Source organism: Diprion similis, chromosome 5 (assembly GCF_021155765.1).
Source record: "Diprion similis isolate iyDipSimi1 chromosome 5, iyDipSimi1.1, whole genome shotgun sequence".
Classification (NCBI taxonomy): Eukaryota; Metazoa; Arthropoda; class Insecta; order Hymenoptera; family Diprionidae; genus Diprion; species Diprion similis.
This window is the reverse complement of record NC_060109.1, coordinates 2,098,083-2,122,744: the sequence shown is the minus strand read 5'-3', so window position 1 is coordinate 2,122,744 and position 24,662 is coordinate 2,098,083. Positions and strand designations below refer to the sequence as shown.

General features: G+C 38.0%; 1 protein-coding gene across 2 annotated transcripts in view; it reads left to right on the top strand.

Annotated features, from left to right (window-relative positions):
• The window catches only part of LOC124406203 (zwei Ig domain protein zig-8-like), a 45,470-nt gene that overhangs the window by 8,939 nt on the left and 11,869 nt on the right, over positions 1–24,662 (top strand). For both annotated transcript variants that reach the window (XM_046881556.1, XM_046881555.1), the window contains exon 2: positions 23,579–23,745. In XM_046881556.1, coding sequence (XP_046737512.1) covers positions 23,579–23,745 — 167 coding nt within the window. The remainder of the gene's footprint in view (positions 1–23,578; positions 23,746–24,662) is intronic.

The following is a 24,662-nucleotide window of genomic DNA, read 5'->3' as shown; positions in this document are numbered from 1 at the left end:
AGTTTGAGAAGGGTGATGTATAATTTGACGAATACTTCGCTTGACGTTCCTCGGAAATTTCATTCCTACTTCATTCTACGGTGTAACAGTTACCTCTGGTAAATTGTCAAAGGAATGCGATGCGATACGATGAAGAGACGACGAGGGCACGAAGAAAGAAAGAAAGTAGATCCTAATTTAACATAATTTTTCATATGAAAACTAAACATTTTATTCTGATTTTAGGCATTTTTTTCTTAAGGGGGCCACTTTGTCCCACCCTCTTCTATCTGGTTGGTTTGTCGTTTTGAAAAACGCTGTTGAGGACAAAAAAAAAAAAAAAAAACACGATCATCTTCGAACAGGAAACACGTTTGATCAGTCGAACAATGGCTTTTCAGTGTTTGCCATTATCGTGAATTGATGCTTACGCCGAAAAGTTTTTGTCCTGAATTCCGGTTTCATCGATTTGCATAAAAGTTGGGCAAAAAATTCAAGCATATTGGTCAGAATGATCCACGAATGATTTTTAGCTGTGGTTTAACAGACATATCACGAAACATTTTGAAAATTTTAACACTTCCGGTTACTTATATCCTGAATTTTAATGAAACGATAAGATCGATTGAAAAATGAAATTTGAGAAACAAGAATCAACTATTCATTGGACATACGAGACAATTTGTTTTTTTATAATATCTATTCACTTCTGATTTCAAAATGATGGTTACTGCAATTAAAGAAAAAATCGTAATTCTCAGAATTGTTCACCAATTTTTTTTCTAAAATACGGTACATAATGTTTCGATTTTTATTTATTATAATCCATCATCATTTATTCGGTTACATTTCATTATCAAACTTTTTACTCGATTGTTCAATTTTTTATTCTCTCTTCACGCGTATCCGTTTCTTTCTCGATATCGGTTACCAATTAAAAATTTTTCTCGCATTAGAATTTTCCCGTGTCTCCCGTATTCGAATGTCGAATGAATTCAAGTATCAGTTTTTGAAAATGATGAAAAACGAGCTTTTTATTCAGCTAGTTCCAGGAAATAATATTAGGAAGGAAACATATGAAAAAATCCTACAATAACAGAAGGCAAAAGTGGAACAGATTGGTTTACAAAGTTATTAGTACCGATAGCGCCGCGCGTAGCGCTGGCTTCGTTTATTGCATCAAGAATATGCGCGCGCAGAAGTTTGGTGGCTTATCAGTGTTGCCAGCCGTCAGGCGCAGTGGAACAAACGATACTAGAAACTTTTGACCAGAATCTGGTCCATTTTTGAAGTCCTGTTGACGGCGAACCGGAAAGCGAATCTATGAATCTCGGAGTTGGTTATTTAATCTCGAGAGCCCGAGAATCTGGCATCATGGTGGGTTGAAATACACGGCCGCGTGTCACGCGAAGTACTAAACTTTTCATCATCCGAACGCGTCGTCCCCTTCGTTCGTGGAGCGAAATGAAGTCAGATAATTCAGCGATCCAGCATAGCAGAGACCCGGACCATGCATCAAGCAGGCAATATTGTGAAATCCGGATGAAATCCGCGGCAGGTCTCCGGACGTCAGAATTTATCAAAACGAAATTTACGCCGTCGGGGTAAATCATCGCTCGATAGAAGAGGTAACATTTTTCGTTATGAGCTGCGGGGGGTGGCGGACATGGAAGGGAGAGAATCTGAAATTTATAACAGGATAAGCCGGTCTAAGCTGGGAGCACGCGGTCAGATCGTGACTCCCTTCGATGACAAATGAGGGGTGCAGAAGGAAGCTGCGATAGCGAGGGGAGAGAAAGCGAAAAGCCGAAGTTGCGACTTGTGAAAAATAAAAAATAACGCCGTCCAAGGGTCGGTTCGGTTTTTCCGGAGATCCTGGGCGCTGATTGCGTCACGTTTCTTTCGCTTACAAAGCGGGACGACGACGACGTCGACGTCGACGACTTTTGTCCATGAGCCGAAGATACGGAAAGCAACCAGCCAAGCTTTTCGAGGGTGGAAACTGGCAATACTGCCTGAGGAATACAGATATACGAATGGAAAGCAATCGGGGTAGAACAAAAGCGCGACGCGTCATTTGTTTTTTTCCAATTTCTAAAAATATTTATCCTCAACCCCCGCGATATTCTCGGTAACTTTCTTTATCCGATCGCTTTCGACTCGGAAAAGTTTCATTTCTGGTCTCGCCGTAGTTACTCACTGAATCAATTCCAAAGTTTTGAAAACCCGGAGAGATTTGTGTACGAAGCTTTATTCCATATTCCAAGTTACACATACCTGAATCGACCCTGTGCAAAGGCAACTGTTATTTTCATAAGGCTTTTGCAAAGTTTTGTAACCTCTGGAAAAGTTGACTTGCATACTTATTTTTAACATCTGAAACCGAATTTCTGCGTTTTTATTCAAGATTCCTGTAACGAGGAACGTAAAACCGAAGACAAATAACTAAAAAATTATTAACATGCACCAAAACGTAAGAATTGGTGTCACACGGTGGGATTAGTCATTCACATTAATCTAATTAATTTTCAACTCTAGAACAATCAGATTAATTACTCCGTAAAATAAGTCATCTCCAACCACTCGAAATCCCATGTTGAGAAATGATTCTACCATAGATCCAGAATATTTTCGATCAGCGATCTTCCATAAAACAGATAAACCAGAAATCTCGAACCTCATTTGCAACTTTTCGAGATCAATTGAACGTACAATATTGGCGCTAGCATCATTGGTTACCATTGGACTTGGTAATTATCCAAGCTCGTCCTCTGACCTCACCTTTAATTCCATTTGTGTCCTACAGTTGCTTTGTTCTCGTAGACCATACAGGTCTAATTCTATTCGCACTGCCGACAAGCAGCTTACGCCAGCGGTAAACAAGCCAAGCTTTTGTTGTCTCTTTTATGTTTGTCGTTGAGGGTATCGCTGCGCCATTATGGTTTCACCTTTGAGACTACAGGAATAAAGCTTTGCTGGTTAGAACATCGAAGCTTCGAGTTACGGAATGCAGTGTCAATTGAGGGGGTATAAATAAACAAGTAGAAGGAATTTTGTGAATTTCTATCTTGACGATTAATTATTCAAATCAATTGGGATTTGATTTGTTCGAGAATATAAGAAAGCTTGAGCTTTAATTACGTGTTTATTCAATTATTAGAATGCAATTTTATTGACGTTAATGACAACAAAAAACGGATGAACCGATTTACTTTAAATATGAGAACAGTTCTATGGATAGTTTTTTTTTTCTTCATGATTCCAAGTGGAGATTAATTCAAATCAAAATTCAAATGCTTCGCTTTCTACCATTGTGCTTTGAAAGAATATGTTTATAAAACCAGATGAACGTATTTTTGAACAAATCAAACCCCAACTAAATTGAGTAATTTATTACCACCGACATATTGTAAATACAATTTTTTATCCATCTACTTGCACGCACCCTCAAGAGATGGTGGAAAATCACAATCGAATAGAAAGATTCTGTAACGAATATTTGAAATGTAAATTCGAGTTTTATCGGTATTTGTTTGGGATTCAAGAAGTGATTTCAATCGAATTCACATCTACTTCTCAAACATGAATTTCATCATCTTTTCGAATATCTCGATACACTCTTTCGGTATACACGCCTGGATGACGAATGTCTGGTTCATTGATTCACGTCCCTGGTTTTTCGCGATTCGCAGAAGCCATGAAATGGCCAAAAGCCCCACTTGATTTGATTACATGGATTTGATTTTTGTGCAGTTATTCTTCTTTATCATCGCATTCACGTTTTATGGCAAAGACTATACACAGAAACTCGTAACGATGTATATCCAGCTCACGATAGATTTTCCAGCTCATAAAATATCCCGGAGCATTTGAAGACCCCTTAATAACGTACAGATAAAACGTAGGTGCCCCATAGATTTCTCATTCGTGATTCGGCTGCACCAGTGATTGAATTCTTTAGGACAAATTAACCCGATACTAAAATACTTGGCTTAAACACTTTCAACAGAAATTTGGAAACGAGAATCTAAGTGTAATTTGTCGTTAGATTCTCAATTCTTCGTTTCCAGGCTCTCGAAAAGCAATAATAGCCGAGCCCCTCGAGTGCTAATTTGATCAAAATACGATTTTTCAGAGCAAACGTTTTGCGATAAAGGACGTGCCAGAAACTCGGGGAAGTTGTCGAGTTCTCACGTATAACTTGCCCGGAGGTAGGTGAAAATAACGTGAGAAGTGGAGCGTGGGAAGAGAAATGAAAAAGAAAAAAACAGCAAATAAAGGAAAAGGGTTGTGCAGGGGTGAACAAGAAACGTGGGTCGGAAGAGAGAAGAGAAAAGAGAAAACTCGATGTTTCCTATTGACACGAGGGCGAAGAAAACCTGCCGCGGTTCTCGGCTGGTGTTGGTCCTTGGCTCGTTGCCTGGCAGGGCTGAGAAGTATTTTATACCTGTGATAAGGAGAAGAAGTTGTTTAAATTCAGATCAAGAAGTATGAGGATCGGTGTGTTTGGACTCCGGCCAGAAGAAAGCACAACAGAGTTAACAACAAATAATTAACTTCAGCTTAGATAGTCTTTCTAAGACCAGAAACTGAAAAATTTTTAAGTCTCCAAGCTTACGTCGAAATATTTACATCTAATTGAGCATTAATTGGCAATTTTCTCACCAGATAACAAATTTCTAAGAACTATTACGATAATCTACCTTTAATCTTTTACCGAAAGTTATTAAGCTGAGTTAATTATTGATGCGGAAGAAGACTTAATTCTTTTTCTTGAAACTTTTTTATTTATTGCCGATCAAAACTTTTCCAAACTCCTCCCGCACAATTAGTCAATACTAATCTTCGAGCTCCTCGTCTCTGGGCTTTTCTTAGGAAAATGTTGTATCAATGAAAATAGCTGTAGTAATAATAAAACGTAATGAGATCCAGGTTCGAAATGCGAAATCAATTCGTTCATATGGTTCTTATGAAATAAATGCATTTCTTGACGCATCATAATTTTATTAGTTTTTAGCGTTGATTTATTTATGTTTAAGAAATACAATTTTTACTTGATTTCAACCCAACTATTGCAGCAGCAGCTTTTGAAGATTAGTTCAACCGAAATTTTTTAGACACCGTTTTATTTGCACCGTGCATTCGACATTGTCTTTAAAATCTTGTGAAATTCTGCGGTTGCCAAATCATTGAATTTTTGGTTACGCGGTAAGCATAGTGTGAAAAATGTCGAAACCCTGACAAAGTGAAAACAATTTCAGGAAGTTCAAAAGTTCGCAACAGGTTCGTTAATATCGGTAAATACTTGGAAGTAATACCGTAAAATTTGGTTTTTGCCTTCGTTTCCCAGGCTATGGACACATGTCGACAAGATGAGTGAAGGATAGCTGCCAACTGATCGGTGGTTGATATTTAGGCTAATCCCGAAAGTCTAGTATTGATTTTCTGACGAGTGGAGGAATAATCGTCGAAGGGGATAGCCTGCCGAGTTAAGAGGAGTAATATAGAGAGGCGTCATTGGGTGAACCTTGTCGATTGATCTACACGCGCAGGGGTTTTGGTCTGATGTGTACGCGTCGAGGATGTTGATGGATTCCGGAAGCATCTATCATTCGGTCTCATCAGCGTCAAAATCTGAGCCAAATAAACGCGGGATCAGGCGCCATTGAATGTTGAATACCAAGCAGCGGCGCGACGCCAAACCTCGAGATGTAAGCTTCAACTTCAACTTGTGAACCAACACGGAAACGGCAGCCACGTATGTTTCTGTGTACCAAAAGATGCGCCACGAAGTGTAGCCTTTGCTGAAGGCATTGATGGATAAACGCTATTTGCGCCGGGGATTTTACCAAGTGTTTCCAGATCCAGGGATATCTCAGGCTCTCTTGCCTCGATGATCGCCTCAACGGAATCTTTATCAATGCGTCCGACTGAAGCCTCCGTCAGTAAATTGATTTTCGCCAAAAAGTCCACGTGCCAGACTTCAGATCAACCTTCCCTCGTCTTGAACCTTAGTGGACCTGATGCCTTGATAATTGAAGAAAACTGTTATCTCGATATCCGTGTATCAATATCGAAGTGCAGGCTTCATCGATTATTATTATCTCTGGAATTCGTGACATCGAGTCCTTATGGGTAGCAGCTACGTTTTGCAGACTGTAAGAAAAGATACGAAATTTCTTTGGTTGACATACTTTCTTGACTGCAGTGAAACGACAGTGTAGGTCACACGACAGTTTCTCGTGAGGCTGAAGTAAGTCACGTTAACGTAACAATACGCCAGGGTAAAAAATCATTATTTAGCAATTTGAGAATGGCTTTTTAGAATAAGAATATGTTTTGTTTACAATGATTTACTAAATTTTGGAAAGTCATAAAAGTGCGAATTAGCTATTTTTCGTAAATATCCATAGTTACAGTAACGATGCTGACTTCATCCACATAGTTTCGAAAGACATTGCCTAAGAATAAACCTTACCGAATTTGAATTTCGATAAAAAACAATCTTTGGTGAAACTGTAATTTTTGATCAGCCTATATACCTACTTCGTCGATAGTACAATAGATGAGAATACTTCTGGAAGAGAAATTGGAAGAAAGCAAGGTGCCAAAATAGTCGCATTTCACGGTTTCATGGGGTCAATTTATTTCACACAGAATTCTGAAACAGCTCATAGATTTTCATGACTTATTTTATTACTTTGGAGTCAATCGTAGAAAACCATTGAATTAAAATTGATCAGCTCATTCACAGATGTACAAAAACACACCGGTATCGAATCATTTTTTTACAGTTAATCGTAAGGAATTCCCATGTGCAACAGTGAAATTGAAGATGATTTCAAGCTCTGAAATGATATTGTTATCACCAAACAATTCAAACTGCTACCTCGAAGTGCGGCTAAGCGAATCGCTGAATATTTTTACACTTTTATGCGAAAAACGGTGGTCACGTTCACTTTGCGACACCAATAAACTCCCATTGAATAAATACTATGGGAATGACCATCGAGGGGTGAATAGATTAATTGTACAACCCAAAGGTGGATGGATTTGGTCTTTAGCTGGTCTTTACGATGGTAGAGATTATTCTTACGAGTCATTTCTCACACGGTTTTATCATCTCCCTGACCCAAAGTGATTTCGCGGTATCCTATAATAGCACAGCATAACAGCTAGCCGACTTCTGGCGGAGCGGATTTCTGAATGTCGGCAATTTGTATGCCACGCGGACGACATCGTTGACCAAACCTTCGACCGAGTCGTCAATCTTAAGTGTCGCCGGGCTGTTCCAGGATGGGTAAACTGTCGTTTCTATTGAACTTCGTCAGTTCTCAATCTTAGTATCCTATCTATCTGCCGAGAATTTTGCTGCCGAGAATCCGAAACCCTTGCCGTAACCATCGTGTGCAACTCCGCATGTTTGTGCTAACTGATTGCAAGCGAAGTCGTTGTGTACTGAAGGGTGCCATGAAATATTCCAGAGAATGTCTTGCACAGGTTTGCTGAACCTTGACTAGGTACCTGATTAAATTACGCAGTTTATGTACCCAGTAGCTCATAAACCTGAGCAACTCACCCTTAAGCTTGGAACCAAGTTGTGGTCGAAGACTTTCTGCACCTCAATTTCAGTGTTTTGATTACCCGTTGATACCTAAATGTAACGTGAAGCTGGAGCCACATTTATCCCATTTACAAAAATATACTGACTTTGAATTTTTCACCTGTAGAAAAATCGTCAGGATCTTGAAACTACCCACGAGGCAAATGGTTCACCAGAGAATGAAATCAAGGGATTTGAGAATAATCGAGTGAATAGAGCCAACGCGGTTATCCAAGGCAATGAGAAAATTCACATTTCCTGGTTAATTAAGTCTGGAAAGTGGAGCGGGTTAAAGACAAGTTTGTACTCTAGACTCGAGTTCATCGTTTCTGTCTGTTATTTGGTGGTTTTCTTTGGAATTGCCAAGGTTGCGTGGATTGCGTGAGGGTGCGGGAGGTGATTGCGGGGGCGCCGAAATCTAATTTGCCAAAGACTGTGGCGTCGACGTCGTGGGACCCATTTCGAGTTTCGAAGCCTCGCTCTCCGTCTCTCTCCATTGCTGTGCTCTATACAGGGGCAAGCTTGATGTGTATAGAGTTCCTGACACAGCTCTTCTCCTCGTGATGCAGGGCGAAAGTGAAAAAAGAAATTGCCTGGGGAACCGACCGAGAAACCAGGTCATAATTTGACTCGATAATTCGAGAAGGTTCCTGGTTATCTCCAAGTCACATTAACGCACTTTAGTTATTTGTATTAAAAATGTCGGACGACATACCGGGACCATCTCTAGAAACTAAACAGGAACTGCGCATGCGCCAAATGATTCAATTTCATTGGCCAGCGAAATTGCCCCGCGGAGTAATTTTCGTCAGCTAACCAAGGCGACCAACGTACACGAAATGTGACAAGGCTCTGAATATCTCGCGCGTAAAGTAGCGTATTGAGGTTAGGTTGTTATTTATTCCTACTTATCGTAAATTTTCTAAGAAAAGTGTCATTCAGCAATACCGTAGTTGATATTAGCAGATATTTAATCGACACAATAAAGGCGTCAATGGAGAAACAAATATCAAAAGCTACAGAAATTGGATCAGTTATTTATTGAAAGAAGAAAACTGAAATTAAATGTGGAACGTCATCAACGAGTGGGAGTCTAGACAAACTGAGGCAGGTAAGTAAAAATATTATTTATTTCAAACAGATTCTTTATTTACATAAAATTAAAAATAAATGGATTGTTGAAACCCAGTAGAGGGTTGCTCCAGAGTAAATTTGTTACAGTGCAGTGCTCCGGAAGCCAGTAATCAGTGCCAATGAACATGAAATATTAAAATAAAATCAGTAACAAGGAATAAAAGAAATAGTGTATCTTGAAACACAAAGCTTAGGAGTACAAAAAGTAGCAATTCGTTTTTCTGTCGCAATTTATTGAAAATTAGTGGTATTCAAAACAATTAGAAGCTCTTGTCTGATGATAATATCTTTTAATATTTTCAGGTGGGAAACAAACATCATCGAAGCGAGACTAAAGTTGTCAGGCGTTGAAGCGTGTAAGTAAATTTCTGATACTATGATATTTGCATATTACAATATTTTCACATGTATTCAATGATAAAATTCGTTTGTTCTGACAGACTTGAAGTTTCAAGTTTGGATAATAGGATGAAAATCATACCTTACCTGATGGTCAAAACGTTTTGGTGGCTAGGACCCTAGTTTCTCGATTGGTGCCACCGTTCCAACCATCGAACCTGGTTGTTCCGTTGTTCCATTAGACAACAGGTATCCGAAGGAATTTCTTCTGGTCATCGCCACCTTCTGAACATCAGTCGTGGCAAAATTGAAGAGCACGACACACTACAGATCATGGTGTTTGAATATTCCATCATTTTAGATCTATCGAGCCAATAGTAATAAGTTTGTTATTCAACAATTGCTGCTAACTAATTTTACAGAGCAATCATTCCGTGCACCATTGTAATCCAAGCAGTATTATTGGCCCGCATTATTTTTCAAATTTTATTTTCGGCAGTTTTGATATTTTATTTTTCACTCTCTTGGTATTCAATTCAGATGAATAGTGTTTCAAGTGTTAAATCAGATTCCAAGGATGAATTTTGATGTGTAAACTGAACCAATCTCAATCTAAAAATGTTGGATAACTTCAGTTGAAAATGTCTTTAAAATCAATATTAATCGACAGTATCATCTGACTAGCTAGTTGCAGCTATCATCCGTGCTTGAGCCTCGTTCAACCTCAGCAAGGTCTAAGGAATGCATTCACTTACTAGTACACGTTACAAATGATCACTTTGTCTACAATAGGACTTACTTGCTGGCTAACTTTTTTATGATGAATCTTTATCAGGGAGTCATCCGGTAACTTATTGAAAGCTTGAAACCAGATTCAATTTTATACTCTTACAATGGTCCTTCATTGAAACTGAGAGTTTGTGAATCTCCATTTATTACAATTAATTCTGCATCCCATGTTAACACTGTTCGAAACAAAAAATCTCATCCTAAGATTGGAAATGGAATCTGCAATGCAAAAGTTATCTAGTGGCACAAGTTAAAAACAAAGAACCTTATAACGGTTTCTGCGACAGAGGGATTCCTTCCGGATATTCATGTTACTGGATGATGTTCGGAGCACTATGAACAAGATATTGTATTGGATTTAGGTTTAAGTAAATATTTTCATGAACTTCAGTGAAAATTAGATATTCATTTGTTTCAAAGGAACAAGGGGTACAATGTTGAATCCGATAAGTCAATATTTTCATATGAATGTTCTGAACATTACTCTAAAACATGATTATCCTTAAAGTTAATTACTGAGGCACATTTTGAAAATGTTGATTTTTAACTTGTGTCACAGAATGTTTCTGAGTTTTACTCTTCGGATTAGATTTCTTGAGATTAGATTTGAAATTGAAAGAAACCGTAAGATCTACAACTTCCTTTTCCAACCAACAAAAGTGGCCGATGATCTCTGCATGTGTCACGAATTGAATGGGAAGAGAAGACATCAGCTAACAGCAGAGATGCTATTATTTTGGCTGTATTTTCTGTTGAAAGAAAAAAATTTCATTGTTATTCTTAATGTATGAAGTAATGAAAATGATTGAATAAATTGTCCCCACCTACCTGCTTCGTTTCTTCCAAGCACCCAACATTTGAACAGATTTCTTGTTTCAATCGAATAGGACGAATTTTCAAAGAGCATCAGCATTAAATTCCGACCGTTCTTTGAACAATCAATTTTCAATAACAAATGCTTCCCAAGCCTTTCCGAGTGACTATCTGAATGACTTGAGATTCTAACCTCAAAAATGCATGTGAACTACATCGCCGACAGAAACAGAGTTTGACAGCAGGGTCTCGGGGTGGCCAGACTGCACGGACGGCGGATTTAAATTCGCGCATGCGCAGTTCCTGTTTAGTTTCTAGAGATGGTCCCGGTATATGGACGAAATATTTAGTTTTTACTAAAATTTTGTCCAAATCGATAGAGTAGTTCTTGCTAGATTTGAAATGCAACATGCAGAGCCTAAATCAGAGATATTTCTCGTTCCGAGTCTCTCGCTACGACGAATCTAGTATCAAAGTCGACATTCAGGAGAGTTATGACACCGTAAGTGATTCCGAATAAAACCAATTTAACATTGCAGTGGTGGATTATATCGTATAACGTCTTTCGGATGACGTCTGAAGCCTTGAAGAGGGGTGTTAAGCTGTACAAACATCGACTTTTGTCTTTACCTAGACCGGTAGTCTGATCTAAGGGTTTATGGGCCCCAGTCACCCGACCCCTAATCCTTGCTTCGGTTATCCGGATGGCATCAGACGTCCTAAAGACCGCCAATAATTGGATGGCGCCTATCCTGAAGAGAACAGAGGAAATAGGAAAGTGATACGACCCGATAAAGATCATTCCGTGCTCCTTGTTCAACCTGAAATTGAGAGTTTGTAGAGATTTCGGGTCTGTATTACCAGCTTAGATGAGGCAACTTATTGTTAGCATCAATGAAATCAGGCACGGAACACCTGAATTTCAGTAAATCATCGAAATGGCTGCACAATTGACATGGAATTAGTTGCGAATATTGAAGCCAAGATTCGTTACGAAAGTCCTCGGATTAGATCAATCTTGACGACTCTTATACTCTTACACTAAAACTTCGATGTTGTGAACCATTCCAGCGAAAATTCATGCACTTAGCTATCTGATAGTCAAGTGATTGATAAAAAATACTTTTTCGAGGGTCGGAATTTATTCGGAATAAAAGATAAGGAAAAGTTTAGCAATTCTGAGGAAATGAATTTATTAACTGTTGGAAAAGTCTTGAACAATTTCTTTCCGCAGTTTCTCACGGGCAGAATCTCGTTCGGAAAAAAGTTCGGAGAGAGCGGTGATGCTTTAGGAGAAAGCCGATAATGTTTCATTTGTTATCGTAAAATTGTTTTCCAAATAACAAAAAACTAGTTAAAAAAACTCTCAAGCCACACGTACTTCCTGAATAAAGTCAGAAATTGAGAATACTTTTTATGGCACGCCTTGTCAACTCCTCCAAAACCGCATTATTGATTATTTTCTATGAGAATTTTTATGAGAAAATGTATACATTCAGGTGAAAAAATGTATAAATGGTACCCTTAAGATCGAAGTTCCCTTGTACATCTCCCTCCGGGAAAACTTGTTCGTTGGTAAAGCTAGTTTCTCAATGTGAACTGGAAATGAAAAGTATAATCTAATAATATGAAGGATGAAGAAGAAAAGCCTGGTCTCTCGTTAATCAGAGAGGAGCGTACTCTCACCCTGACTTATATAATACCGTAAGCCTGCACACCAAAGTTATTAAAACAATCTGGCTTGTGCGAAATTAAAATTTTCTTTGTTGTGTTAAACAAAGGGACGAGAGGATTTGTAACACGCCATCCCACCCGAGGATATCCAACGGGTAGGCGAAACGAAAGATTCACGACTCGGGGTGGTAAGTGATAGGGCGGAGACCATCATCTCACGCTCGAGCCCCGGAGGCGTGACACGAAATTGCGAGCTCTTCGTTCAACAGTCTGGGTGTTGGTTGAATGGCGTCGATGGTCTATGACACAAGACATCGTAGAGCCCAAGCCTCTCTATGGAATTATTACCTTAAGGATGCTGAGCTCCCTTCAATTACCTTTGCCCGCTTAATTCGCTCGATTCAAACTCCGAGCAACTTCGAAGCGATGACAACCAAAAAATATGAGCTCCTAACAAATAGCGAACGCCTCTTGCGTGATATAATCTTTCACTTGTGGGATGAAAGGGAATTTTTTTTCTACGTCAAGACCCATGTGACAACTTTTTGGATGGCAATTCATTTTGCAGACGAATGTGATGTAGTATTGCATGCTGATTGGGCCTACAGTTCATTGGATAACCAGGGGACTGTAACCAATCTTCAAATTCGATGTTCAATGTAATTATGCATCCCAATACGGTTTCCATTCGGAGGCAAAGTAGCCCGCGAGGCTATTCCTCGCAAATTGCTTAACCTTAGCGAGGACTGCGGTCCTGACAATAAACAGAAGGGACCGGGAAATTAGGATCCCGATTAGCCTCATCTTGGCCAAATGTGTCCTGGATCTGAGGCCTTAAGTTATTGCTACCATATTTCGACCATGCAGTCAGGCACCGAACCCTTGTTTCCACTTCGAGAGTAATCGTGTACCGGTTTATCTTGAATTTCACTTCGTGTCTCGCTTTCAGTCGAGACATCGTTAGGCTACCTCTATAGCAGATGCGGGATGTGAGAAAATGACGCAAAATTTTTCTAATAATTTAATTGTAAGTCACACTTGTGGTACCTCAAATCACAATTAACAAAAATGTGATAGAAGTGAGGTTAAGAATGTTCATTCAGAGACAACGCATGAGCAGATATCTGTTTGTAAACAACTCATAACCACATTAGATCTGATAGCATATCAGTATGAAGTTTGCATTTTATTAGCGTCATACGTGGATCGATCGATATAATCGATTCGTTGTTTGTCCGCCATCTATCGGGCCTCGGAGGAGATCACGAGTCGACCCGCGTAATTCAAAACGGCATTCAGGCTGCTTGCATTTACATGTCACTGCACCAATATCTGATGTTGAATTTCCAAATTGACTATCGACATTATTTCATGTATGAGTCTACATCTGTCCATTTTGATCAGTTCTAATATCATCACATTTCAAAGTGTAAAGTGACTTATGTATGGGGTATACGATCAGATGGTTATTATGGTGCCTAGCGTCTCGAGTTACTGTTTTTCGTCACCCTGACGTTTGCTCTACTTTCCTTCATCCGACCCACACGACGTGTCAGCTTCGGTTCATGTTGAGTGACATCACCTGCACCGACGGACAGGGTCATTGAACAGGATGATGATTCTTTGCCACATGTATCCAATTTTACGCTCCTTTCGCCCGTGATGTTACATTTCTTGATGAGGATTAATCTATTTCATCGTTTTGATAGGTTGTATATTTATTTTCGAATTATGATACGTATCATCCGGAAGGAAGACCACCGAGCTTCTTTTTCACGAATAGATTATCTTCACCGTGGAAGCGAGGGTTTCGTGTTACTGACGTCGCGTTTCCGACGTCAAGATTAAGGGTTGATTTAATGGGTTTACCCGCTTTCGGGACAGAAACCAATTCGCCGCTGTACCTCTTTCCACAATTTCTACGGAAACTCGCCACAGCAACGAAACTCGCTTCGTACTCAGCTTCAGCTACCTCAATTATGTTCTTTGAAGGCTGTTCTTAATAACCGTAATTCATACCAGGTTGATGAGGAGCGGAAAAGGGAAGATGGTTCGATGGATCGTACTCCAAACTTTGTGGGTTTGACCATCTCTCTGAAATTTTTATGAAGGATGAATAACTCAATCTTGATTTTTGAATACAAGTTTTAATATAATTTCGTGGTTTTTTTATAATTAGTTGTAGACTGGCTTACTTTTTAGAAATTATTTTACCTCCGGTATCGATGGAAATTGTTAAGTTTTTTTTTTTTTTTCTTTCTTACAATAATTAACGTCAATTTTCGCAAAAGCTCGTAAAATTTTGAAACAATTTTTCTTCTTTTATTTTCGTAGTAGAAAACAGTCGATTATGATGATTTTTTGTCGAAATTCGTACTCTTTTGTTACAAATGTAAAGAGAGGCTGCTTTTTTATTCAGTTCCAGATGATCGTAGATAATTGCAATTTGCCATAAGACTTTTCTATTTTTACAGGTTACCGTAGAATATCGTCGAAATAATTTTCACCACAAGGAAAAACAAAAGATAAAAGATGAAAAAAAAAAAAGAAAAAACTGTTCCTCTTACATTATATAGATAATTTTGTCCCCAAACTGGTAAACTTCTTCGAACAAAATTCATTCTTTATGAAGACTTTATTACAAGTACGCAGAAGAGTTGATGGCTTTTGTTTCGAGAAGACGAAAACCACTTAAAGCCAACCGAGGCTTCGGCTTCGGAAGCCTTCCCTTGTCAAGAGGCGTTGCTCTGCTGCCAGCAGCTCAAACGCAGGCCTCACCTGTGTTCCGTTGAGCCCTTTGGCTCGTCCGCTCAAGGCATCGCAATAAGACGGCTGGACTCCAAAATTCGGGTTTTGGCTCCTCTGAGCCGCGAATGCCAGCTTCCTTACGCTCCCTTTTCTACCCATCCCTTGCCGCCATCTTCATCCCACTCAGCGTGACGTTGAGAACGGATTTGGGCCCTACAAAGGGCACAAAGGGTTGCCTCTCCGGCCAATCCACCTATTTTCCTGTTTCTCATACTACCGCACAAGGATCCTGATTCTCATCGCCCGATTATCTTTACACGCGTTTATAGACACAAGCTTGTCTTTATCTCTATGAAATGAGTTGGACTGTAATATGGTTTGGTTAGATTAGGTTAGGTTAGGTTAGGTTAGGTTAGGTTATGACACTACCCAACAACATCTGGGTGTTTTTTTAAGGTTTTCCTGCCTCAAAAAAAAAGTTAGGTTAGGCGTTAGGTTAAGTTGGATTAGGTTAGGTTAGGTTAGGTCAGGATGCAGTGGATTTAAGCCTGTTCATTGCGAATATGTTACATACTTGAAAAATTCTCTGATTCTTGAAAATTGATACGCGAACGATGGTGACAAATGACAAAATGACTATATCATCTTTTGACTGTTTTTCTTTCTCTGTTTTACTTGCTGTTTTTCAGCAGTTTGGAAAACGTAAATTTGACAGTTTCGTTGCATCTTTAGTAAAATTAAAGTCACATCGAAAATTAATGCAAAATCCAAACCATTCGATTTAATTCATAGTTCAGGGTATCTATAAGAATCGAATGTTTTTAGAATTATAGTAAGGAACGAGTTCCGAGTGACCAAAAACTACTAGCGAAGCCTCCTGAAACTGAATATGGGTTGAGGGTGCATTCTCAGAATAATTATCTGTTATATCATCGAATGAACAGTTTCTTTGAATTTAAATAAAATGTTGAGAACATCCGAAGATCACGTATCAACTATTTATAATGAAATTAGTTTTTCTCATTTATAAGGGGGAAAAATAAAATATGACAAATAATCATCCAACGATCGATAAAGATGGCGTTACAGTATCCTACGCCGTGTTCTGTCCTCCTGCGAATGCGAAGTACCCGCATTATACATTTCATTTCGCGGCGAAACACGTAAATATGTATTACGCGGAAAAGCGTATTCCGTAGGAAAGAAAATAAAGGTGAAATAAAATCCTGGTTGTAGAAGAAAAATTTACAGGGCACATTCGTTTGCCTTCATATTACATGGTTTATACGTTTCACATTTACAAATATGTAGAGTTTGGTACGGGTGTGTTAATTCCGGCTAATTAATCCGATGATCCATATAACTTATTAAAATCATAAAAAGTGGAATTAAACTGAAAAAATGAGAAGCAAAAAGGAATGAATAAAAATATGTTTCACCGTACTCTCAGGGCTTTTTGGTCTTTTTTTTCAGGATTCATAAGGGTTTAATATAAATCACGATCAAGTGCAGTCCGCGCGAATGGATTCAAGGAATTAGTTCTCTGATTCCGTATTTTATAATTAAACGCTTCATACGGTGAATAATTTGTCTGCGGAATATGCAAAGAATTGTTCACATACGAGCAACTCTTAAAATTCTATTTACGAAGATCGAAAGTTCAATCTTCAGAAATTATAATTCTAAGAAATTTAGTAATGAAAATTCTTTGTGTCACGAATGATAAATAAATTTCAGCTTCGGGAGTTCAAAATTGATTGTAAAAAACGCCTGTCAACTTTACATCTAAAAAAAAAAAAAAAACTGCTCAGCGTTGGTAAATAATTTTCAATCTGTTGATATTAAAAATAATCATCATCCTGAGTTGGTAAAGTCAAACGTTAGAACCTTTATAAAAAACTTGTAGCCAAGAGAAAAAAAAAAATCCGAAATGAAAAGTTAAAATTTGGTGTAAAACGGAAAATATTGAAAACGTGAAAATTGGTTGGTATGGTATTCTGGAATATTCCAAATGACATATTCCCACCACGTAGCGGGTACAAGACAATTTGAATATTCCGGAATATTACAGATGTCATATTCCCAGCACGCGTTATTCGACGTCATAGCAACGTGCCGCAGAAAGAGTATTCTTATACGGATCGTGCCAAGAACGTGTGCCAAAATAGGTCATTCTTCCTTTTGAGAAGGTTTCTAGTTCCATTCACGTTCTGACAATGTTTTTCCTGTTTCGTAGCAGAAACCGCTCTTAAAACTCGTGCGAGTGAAGTAAAGATTGCTACGATTTCTCACAGTTATTATATTCCGATACTGATTAATAACTGTACCGCAGCAATATCTTATCGTGCAAAAACACAACAAATTTTCGCTGACGATTGTAGAGAATACAGTAGTAGTCTTGATTTTGATTATGAAACGAAAAATTTGTAACACGTGTTCGATGTCCTACCTACTATTAAAAAATGGTGATCAAATATATAAATCGTTTTACAATTTTCATGCGGACATTTATTGGCTAGCAATAGAAGTTAAACAAAATTTGTACAACATTGAATATTACATCGTTTAATTAATGATTTAGGAGTGTTCAATTCAAATGAAATGATGTTGATTTAAATCGATTGATTTTTGCAGACGTACGACTAAACTTTGCAGTTTTTTTTAATTATCTTAACTTTCATTCACTGGGTAATATAAGATGTCGAATAAGTAGGAAAAAGAATAAATAATAATATTCTTACGTACTGGGTTAATTTTACCATAATTAAAATCGAAGTAAAACCAGTGCGTAAAATTAGAAGGCTATAATTATTACAGGAAACGCAATTTCATATGCAATCACCGTACAGCAAAATCCAAATACCAACGTCATATGGTCAATATTCAGAGAGTGATTATTACCGTAGCGCGTAATTTCAAATATTCGACATCAGTGAAATTGCATGTAAATGTAAATAGAATCTGTTCGTACAGAGTAATCACCATTTTGAATCCTATTTGGCGCAATATAATTATACCGAGATAATTTTTGTATAAAAGCCCAGCAACTATGTCGTCTGCGTATTTTTTTTTTTTTTTTATGATCTTCGAAATGCACCGTATCAAAGTTGAACGTTAAACACTCCATAAAGTCAGTGGACTCGGATGTCTTCTCTCCTGTATACTAAATTCATTTCGAACTTGTTGACAATTTGTCGTATCAATTATTAAGTGAAATCGATAGAGAAATTGAGATAAGTGTCGTCTTGCAGCGAGCGACGCGATCAGATAAATCTTTCAACCTAACAAACGAAGACGGGTAGATGGAGAAACTGGAGTTACGATCACCTGTTCAACGTCACTGACCGTATTAACCAGCGATTTCATCAATTTTTAGCAAACGATCTGGGTCGGGGATTTCGATTTATCTGTTCTTTTTAGAACAAATAATCTACAAAGAATTCGATGAATTAATTTCAGGCAAGTATTGACTTTCCTTCACGATTCGTCACGCGTTTTATCATATCAAATATTGAGTTTAAGTTCAGAATTTACTTGGAAAGATTCTTATACTAAAGAAATAATAGTTTAGTATTAGGGTGGCCGTTAATATTCGTGAAAAAAAAATTGTTTCTCTCTCACCTCTTAAATTGACTTGAAATACTAAAAAATGATTCTTAAACGTGAAATCTGCTCTCAATTTTAATATCAATCCGTGCCCCAAAGGCACTTTCAAGGAATTAAAATAGTCTAAAAAAAATGAAACGACAATGAAAAATTTTTGATATTTTTCTTTCATTTTTAAGTTATGTAACTTTTAATACTCAATTGAATGAAAAAACAGTTAAAAAAAAAATGTCAATCTTTTGATACGTCAATAAAAATCCTTAAAAAATTTATTGCAATTAATTTACAATATTTAATCTAAAATAATCGTTTTTAATTACACAGATGAGAGATTATTTGATTAGAATTAGAAGAATAGAGAAGAAAATTATTTTTTCTTACCAATATTAAGGGCCACCCTAGTGTGTATTCTGAAATTCAGACGACACGTGGAAAGACAATGATTTCTAACCCAAAAACTTTGCACAATTATAAATTTTCATCCAACGCGAAAAGTGGAATGATAAAAATTCGAAGCTGATGTCTAATGTTTTGAAAATGTGAGACTAAACTTGGTGCTTTTTCCATTCCAATCAAGTAGTAAGTCTTGAAAATTCGAGCCACGCAAAAAATTGGCGCGATGAAAAGAAGAATATAAATTTCGACCCTGAATCATTTACCGAAAATTGTCAGAATCGCCCATACATAAATGCATTTTACCGGGTAAATGAATAGAGGCGTGTAACGTAAGAAGTTGAGGGTAACCGCCAGGGTCTAGAAGCCCGGGGGGATTGAGCAAGAACTCGAGAGAAAATTCTAGAAGGTAATTCTCGACGGTCGGTACGAAAATCTACTCTTCATGAGTCTGGCTATGGAAAAAGGTTCCATCCCACTGACTTATTAACTTTTGACAGTACCCTCTAGTAACAGCGTTACTAAAGAGAATGTAACCAGCCAGTAGTAATGCAGCATGCGATGTTAGATAAATTACAGCCATCAGGATCCATAAATTCTGAACCTTGTCCAAACGTTCCGGTAGGCTTATATCGTCTTATGTCTAAAATATGTTACTTAACATAAACGTATCATACTCATTTAAGCTTCTAACAATCGCTGATATTCTGTCATAATGGTAGCTCGCGGTGTGCGTTTTATATTTTCTCTAATTTCTCTGTGGACTTCAATTTAAGGAGTCTAACCTAACTGAGGAGCAAAAAAAAAAAAAAAAAAAATGGTCATTTCGAGAATTTTTTTAATAAGTGTATTTACCTGCAAATATTGATATAGGATTTGTTGGGCTTGATGATTAGACTCTTAAATTGGATGAAAAAAATTTTTTTTATTGATCTTAACCACTTTTTATACGTGAAAATCGTAGTTGAAAATCAGACTAAAAAAAGGTGGGTCTGCGGTGTTTATGATTTATCGGAGATGGTTAACGTCAAACCAATAAATCGAAAGGTTTTAGATTCAGCATGTTAACGGCCTTGGAATAAATCATCCTTGTTTTGAAATTTCGACTTTACCTGTATTTTTTTTATTTTCAAAAAACAGCAAAAAAACCGGTCTTTTTCAAATTTATGAAAAATTGGCCGCCATTTTGTGAATTTTGCAATTATCAAAAATAGTATGATTTGTTCCAAGGCCATTAACATGCTGAATCTCAAATCGTTCGATTTTTTAGTTTCAGATTAACCATCTCCGACTTATTTTTAACTACGATTTTCGTGTATAAAAAGTAATTAAAATCAATAAAGCATTTTTTTTCTGTTATTCGAGAGTGTATTTATTAAACCTAATAAAGCCTGTATCAATATTTACATTTAAAACTTATTAAAGAGATTCTTAAAAAACGAACTTTTTTTGCTTGTCAGCAAAAAACTCATTTTTTAGTGTCGTCGTTTTGACATCGAATGGCTCGAACAGTCACAAATCTAATATTGCGAGTATCTAATAGCATGAAGACCTATTTTATTTCTTTTATCGTAACTCGGCTTCAAACGCGAAAAAATGGCAAAAAACGTTGAAATGTGACAACAGTTTAGCTAAATTAAACCATAAGAACTCATCTAGACTAGTTGCGTATGGATTTTTTACTTTTCTTAGGCTAAAGTACACATTCATCAACTAATAGTAAAATCCTAACCACAAATAATTATTTCTGTTATTCCTATCGTTCCAATAATTCACGATTTGGATAATTGATGTATAACTCCAAGTTTCCATTTTTGACGCGTTTCATTGGTTCTCAGAGCGTGTGCAGAAAAAAATTGATAGTTACGATCTTCTACTTTTATCTTCAAGAATTCCTTTGTGATGCCTAAATTTTCGCAGACTTCGATTTATCTATGGATTTCCATGGGAAGTAAAAAATGGTCATTACGACTTTCTGTTTTGATATTTTTTTTCGATGTACTTATATCGACGGAAACAGGTTGTATCTACCTAACATACGATCATTTGCCTTTGTATTTTCAAACCCTTGATTTCCATTGAATTCTACGTTTTGATCGTTTTGTGAACGAAGTGTAAAAAAAAAAAAAATTATACTTTTCTTTCCCCTAAAAACGCTTTTTTGGCGTTTACGATCTTATGCCAATAGACACGTGATTGATATCCAAACGTCCAACACAACCTTCGAATATAGTCTACTCATGACATCTGCTGGATGTCCACTGGACGTCACTGTCCTCTGCATCGTTACCGCTTCCATTAATTATGCCTGGTAACGATCGCACGTGGAATTCTGGAGCAGACGTTCGAGTTGTTAATACTTACGAAATATTCACTGAGTCGAGTTCCGTGCAGCTCCCAAAAGCAACGTTTCAAAGTAGACGGTATAACGTTTGAAGGAAACTTCATCGAAATTCATGAAAACTTGGTGATACTATGGAGCAACAAAAATGTCCAAAGTTCCAGGAATTCTCATGATTTTTGAACGTCTTATTCTACTCAATGCGTTCATTAACAGCGTGATAAAGAGGAAATGTAATCATGTGGTGCTGAAATTTCAAAGGATTGAAAATTCATGGTATTATCAGAGAATTATTTGATGGACACGATATTTTTTTACTTGAATCGTATCATATCGATGCAACGTGGAAAACTCATAGCGCCAAGAAATATCAAGAACCCTTTTGTTTTGAGATTCGTTTAATCCCTTAATTCCAGGACTTTCACCCCGTAATCTTGTACATTCCAAATTCCTGACCATATTTACAGTCGCGATAATTTAGAAAATGAAAAAGGTATAAAGATCCCCGTGACATCTGGAAAAAATACTTCGTCGAACTCCCTAAGTTTATTTCTCCGGATAAAAAGGGTTGACGACTGCTGCTCGCGACAATTTCTATATAGTACTTCACCTATTTCGACCCATCGGCGTCTCTGCGTTACCATATTTGACGCGACGCGCAGATCGAGTAAGAGATGAAAATCCCTGCTCCATGACAAGCTGTTCAAAGAGGGACGCGCGAACCCACGGAATATAAATCGTAAATTGCACCTTGTCATCTGTCTGGGAGCTTTTCATGTTAGAACTTCTGTCCCGCGAACCAAATTCTCATATCTCGTCTCTCGGGGTGCTTCGAGATACGCACCTCATACGTAATTCTGAGATTGTTTGGGAAACTCATCTCGCCAGGCAAAGCAACGGCAACTCGAAACGTCTAGTTTTCTATGAACAGATCACTGACACTTCATACAAGGTAAAATCACCGCGAAAGAAGTTTTGTCTGACGTCAATTCTCATCGAACAACTGGTTCATCGTGTCTTATACATTCCGCTGGGTCGCATTAAGCACTGATATGTCGACTAGTTGGTACAACCCCTTTTTCAGGTGAACACTACCCTCTTGATCTTCTTGGATGCTTGGTCTTTCCAACCCCGGTAGCTCATCCCCTTTGTTTGCTGAGCACTTCCAGCGCAGAGAATAAGTCACCGTGCTAACAGAGATCTCGAGGAGGTAAAACGCGACGAAAAATGGAACGAACAAGTCTTATACCGAAGTACTCGATGTGCGAGAAGCGACTAATCTCTAATCTAATTGAAGATTTCCGCGTCTGGACTCGAGGCCGCATTTTTTTAATTGAAAATGTGTTTAATCAAACGTCATATTTTTACCGAAGCATACTTGTGTCTTCCTCTGTTTTTATCATACAGTTCTTATTTTTCATATTATTATAATAAAACGGCAAACGTTACCTCGATGAATGAATAAAAATCACTTTGAAGTTCGACGAACGCAAACCATAAGGGGTCTTGACGTAGACGTTACACTGCAATTCCAGGTGTATATATATATATATAATACAGAGATGTCCGGAGGGCGAAAGTCTTTCTGGAAACAGGAAGTCATAATCCACATGTCAGCAACACCCGGTATTTTACACGCAGGGGAAGCTCTTGAACGTTGGGATATTTCTGTCGTCATGCCTAACCTTTTTGACTTTGAGGCTGCAAGGTGTTCGATTTTCTCTGTGAATAAAGTTACAATAGAATTGACGCTTGGAGCGGATAGATTCCAATGATCATTCGCAAGATTGTTTTTAAACAGAACTCTGAAAGCACATTCTACTAATAGTAGTATTCATACTACAGCATTATGGTAACATCATAACCAAATGTCACCAGAAACATGGTTGTGCTTCTAAATGTTACAGTCGAATCAATGCCTAGTGGCTCGAGGACAATAGCTTTCCAAGGTCTGGTTCTGGCGTCACTGAAATTGCTGTGACCGCAGCAACTTAAGCGTCCTCATTTATGGACCATAACAGAACTGGACCCAGGGTATATAAGACAAATGAGGAGGTGCATGCAATGTACAGAATCGATCATTTTCGCTGACACACATCGTTGAGCCTGCCAGTAGAAATTTATTGTTACATTTGAATGTTCTTCTGCTTATGTTCCAGGTGGAGAGGTCTTCGGTTCGAGAAGATTCTGGACGGATTTTCTTGAGGAGTGGCCAACACCAGGAACCGGACCGTACTTTGACACAACGGTTCAATCCAACGTAACAGGCCTCGTTGGAAAGACGGTACACCTTGTCTGCAAGGTGAAGAACCTCGGCAATCGAACGGTGAGTTGTGTGATCTTGAAGTGATCAGGTTCATCGAGTTTCTACTAGAGTTGCAAGGTCGGTTTGAATATCCCAAGCTTACTGAGCTGACAATGAGTCAAATTCATGAGTTCTTAATTCTACTTTGGACTAACCCTTCTCTCGTGCTCCCTCAGCTAATGAACATAAACTTTCACTCTGGGGCGAAGAGGTCATGAGGTAGTAATTGCTGAGGGAGATCGTTTTCATAGCTATACGCCATTCTGCCTCGACGCCACGCTCTGCCAAGACTTCCACTACATTTTCACCTACTGTGAAGTCGTCTAGTTGACACCTCATTCCATTGATCAGTTTCTTCAATAATGTCAGACGAATAACGATTTCTGAAACAAGCTGATGAAGAAATTCCTGCACGGCTGATGGTCACAAAAATTGTTTATGAAAAAAATTCACAGGGGATGGCACTTCTATATTTAAAATGGTTGATTCGTAGTAACTCACAAAAGTTCTGACGTTGAATAATTTAACGAAATCGTGTGACATCCATAGCTTAAAGGCAGAAAATGTTATTCTCGGGGTGTCTGAATATACATGTCACATCGAGGTGCAGTAACTCTGTGTTGAATAGTAACACTTCCACATTCCGTAATGTTTTCTTCCTCGCTGTTTCATGCGGCATCCTTCTCTTTTACTGCAGTTATATAGGCGGGTAGGCAGCACACATCTTTCAGTGCACGTAAAAGCGTGGAAACGAAATACATTCTAAACACATTGCAAGGGCTTTACGACAGTTCATAAATAGCAAAGGACAAACGTCCTCGTCTACACTGGCTTGTAGTAACCGAGTACAAACACAGTTTTAATCTAAAAGCTCATTTGTATGCAAATCAGGGCTCACGTTTATATGAACCTCAGCTACACGTACGTTTCATAATATA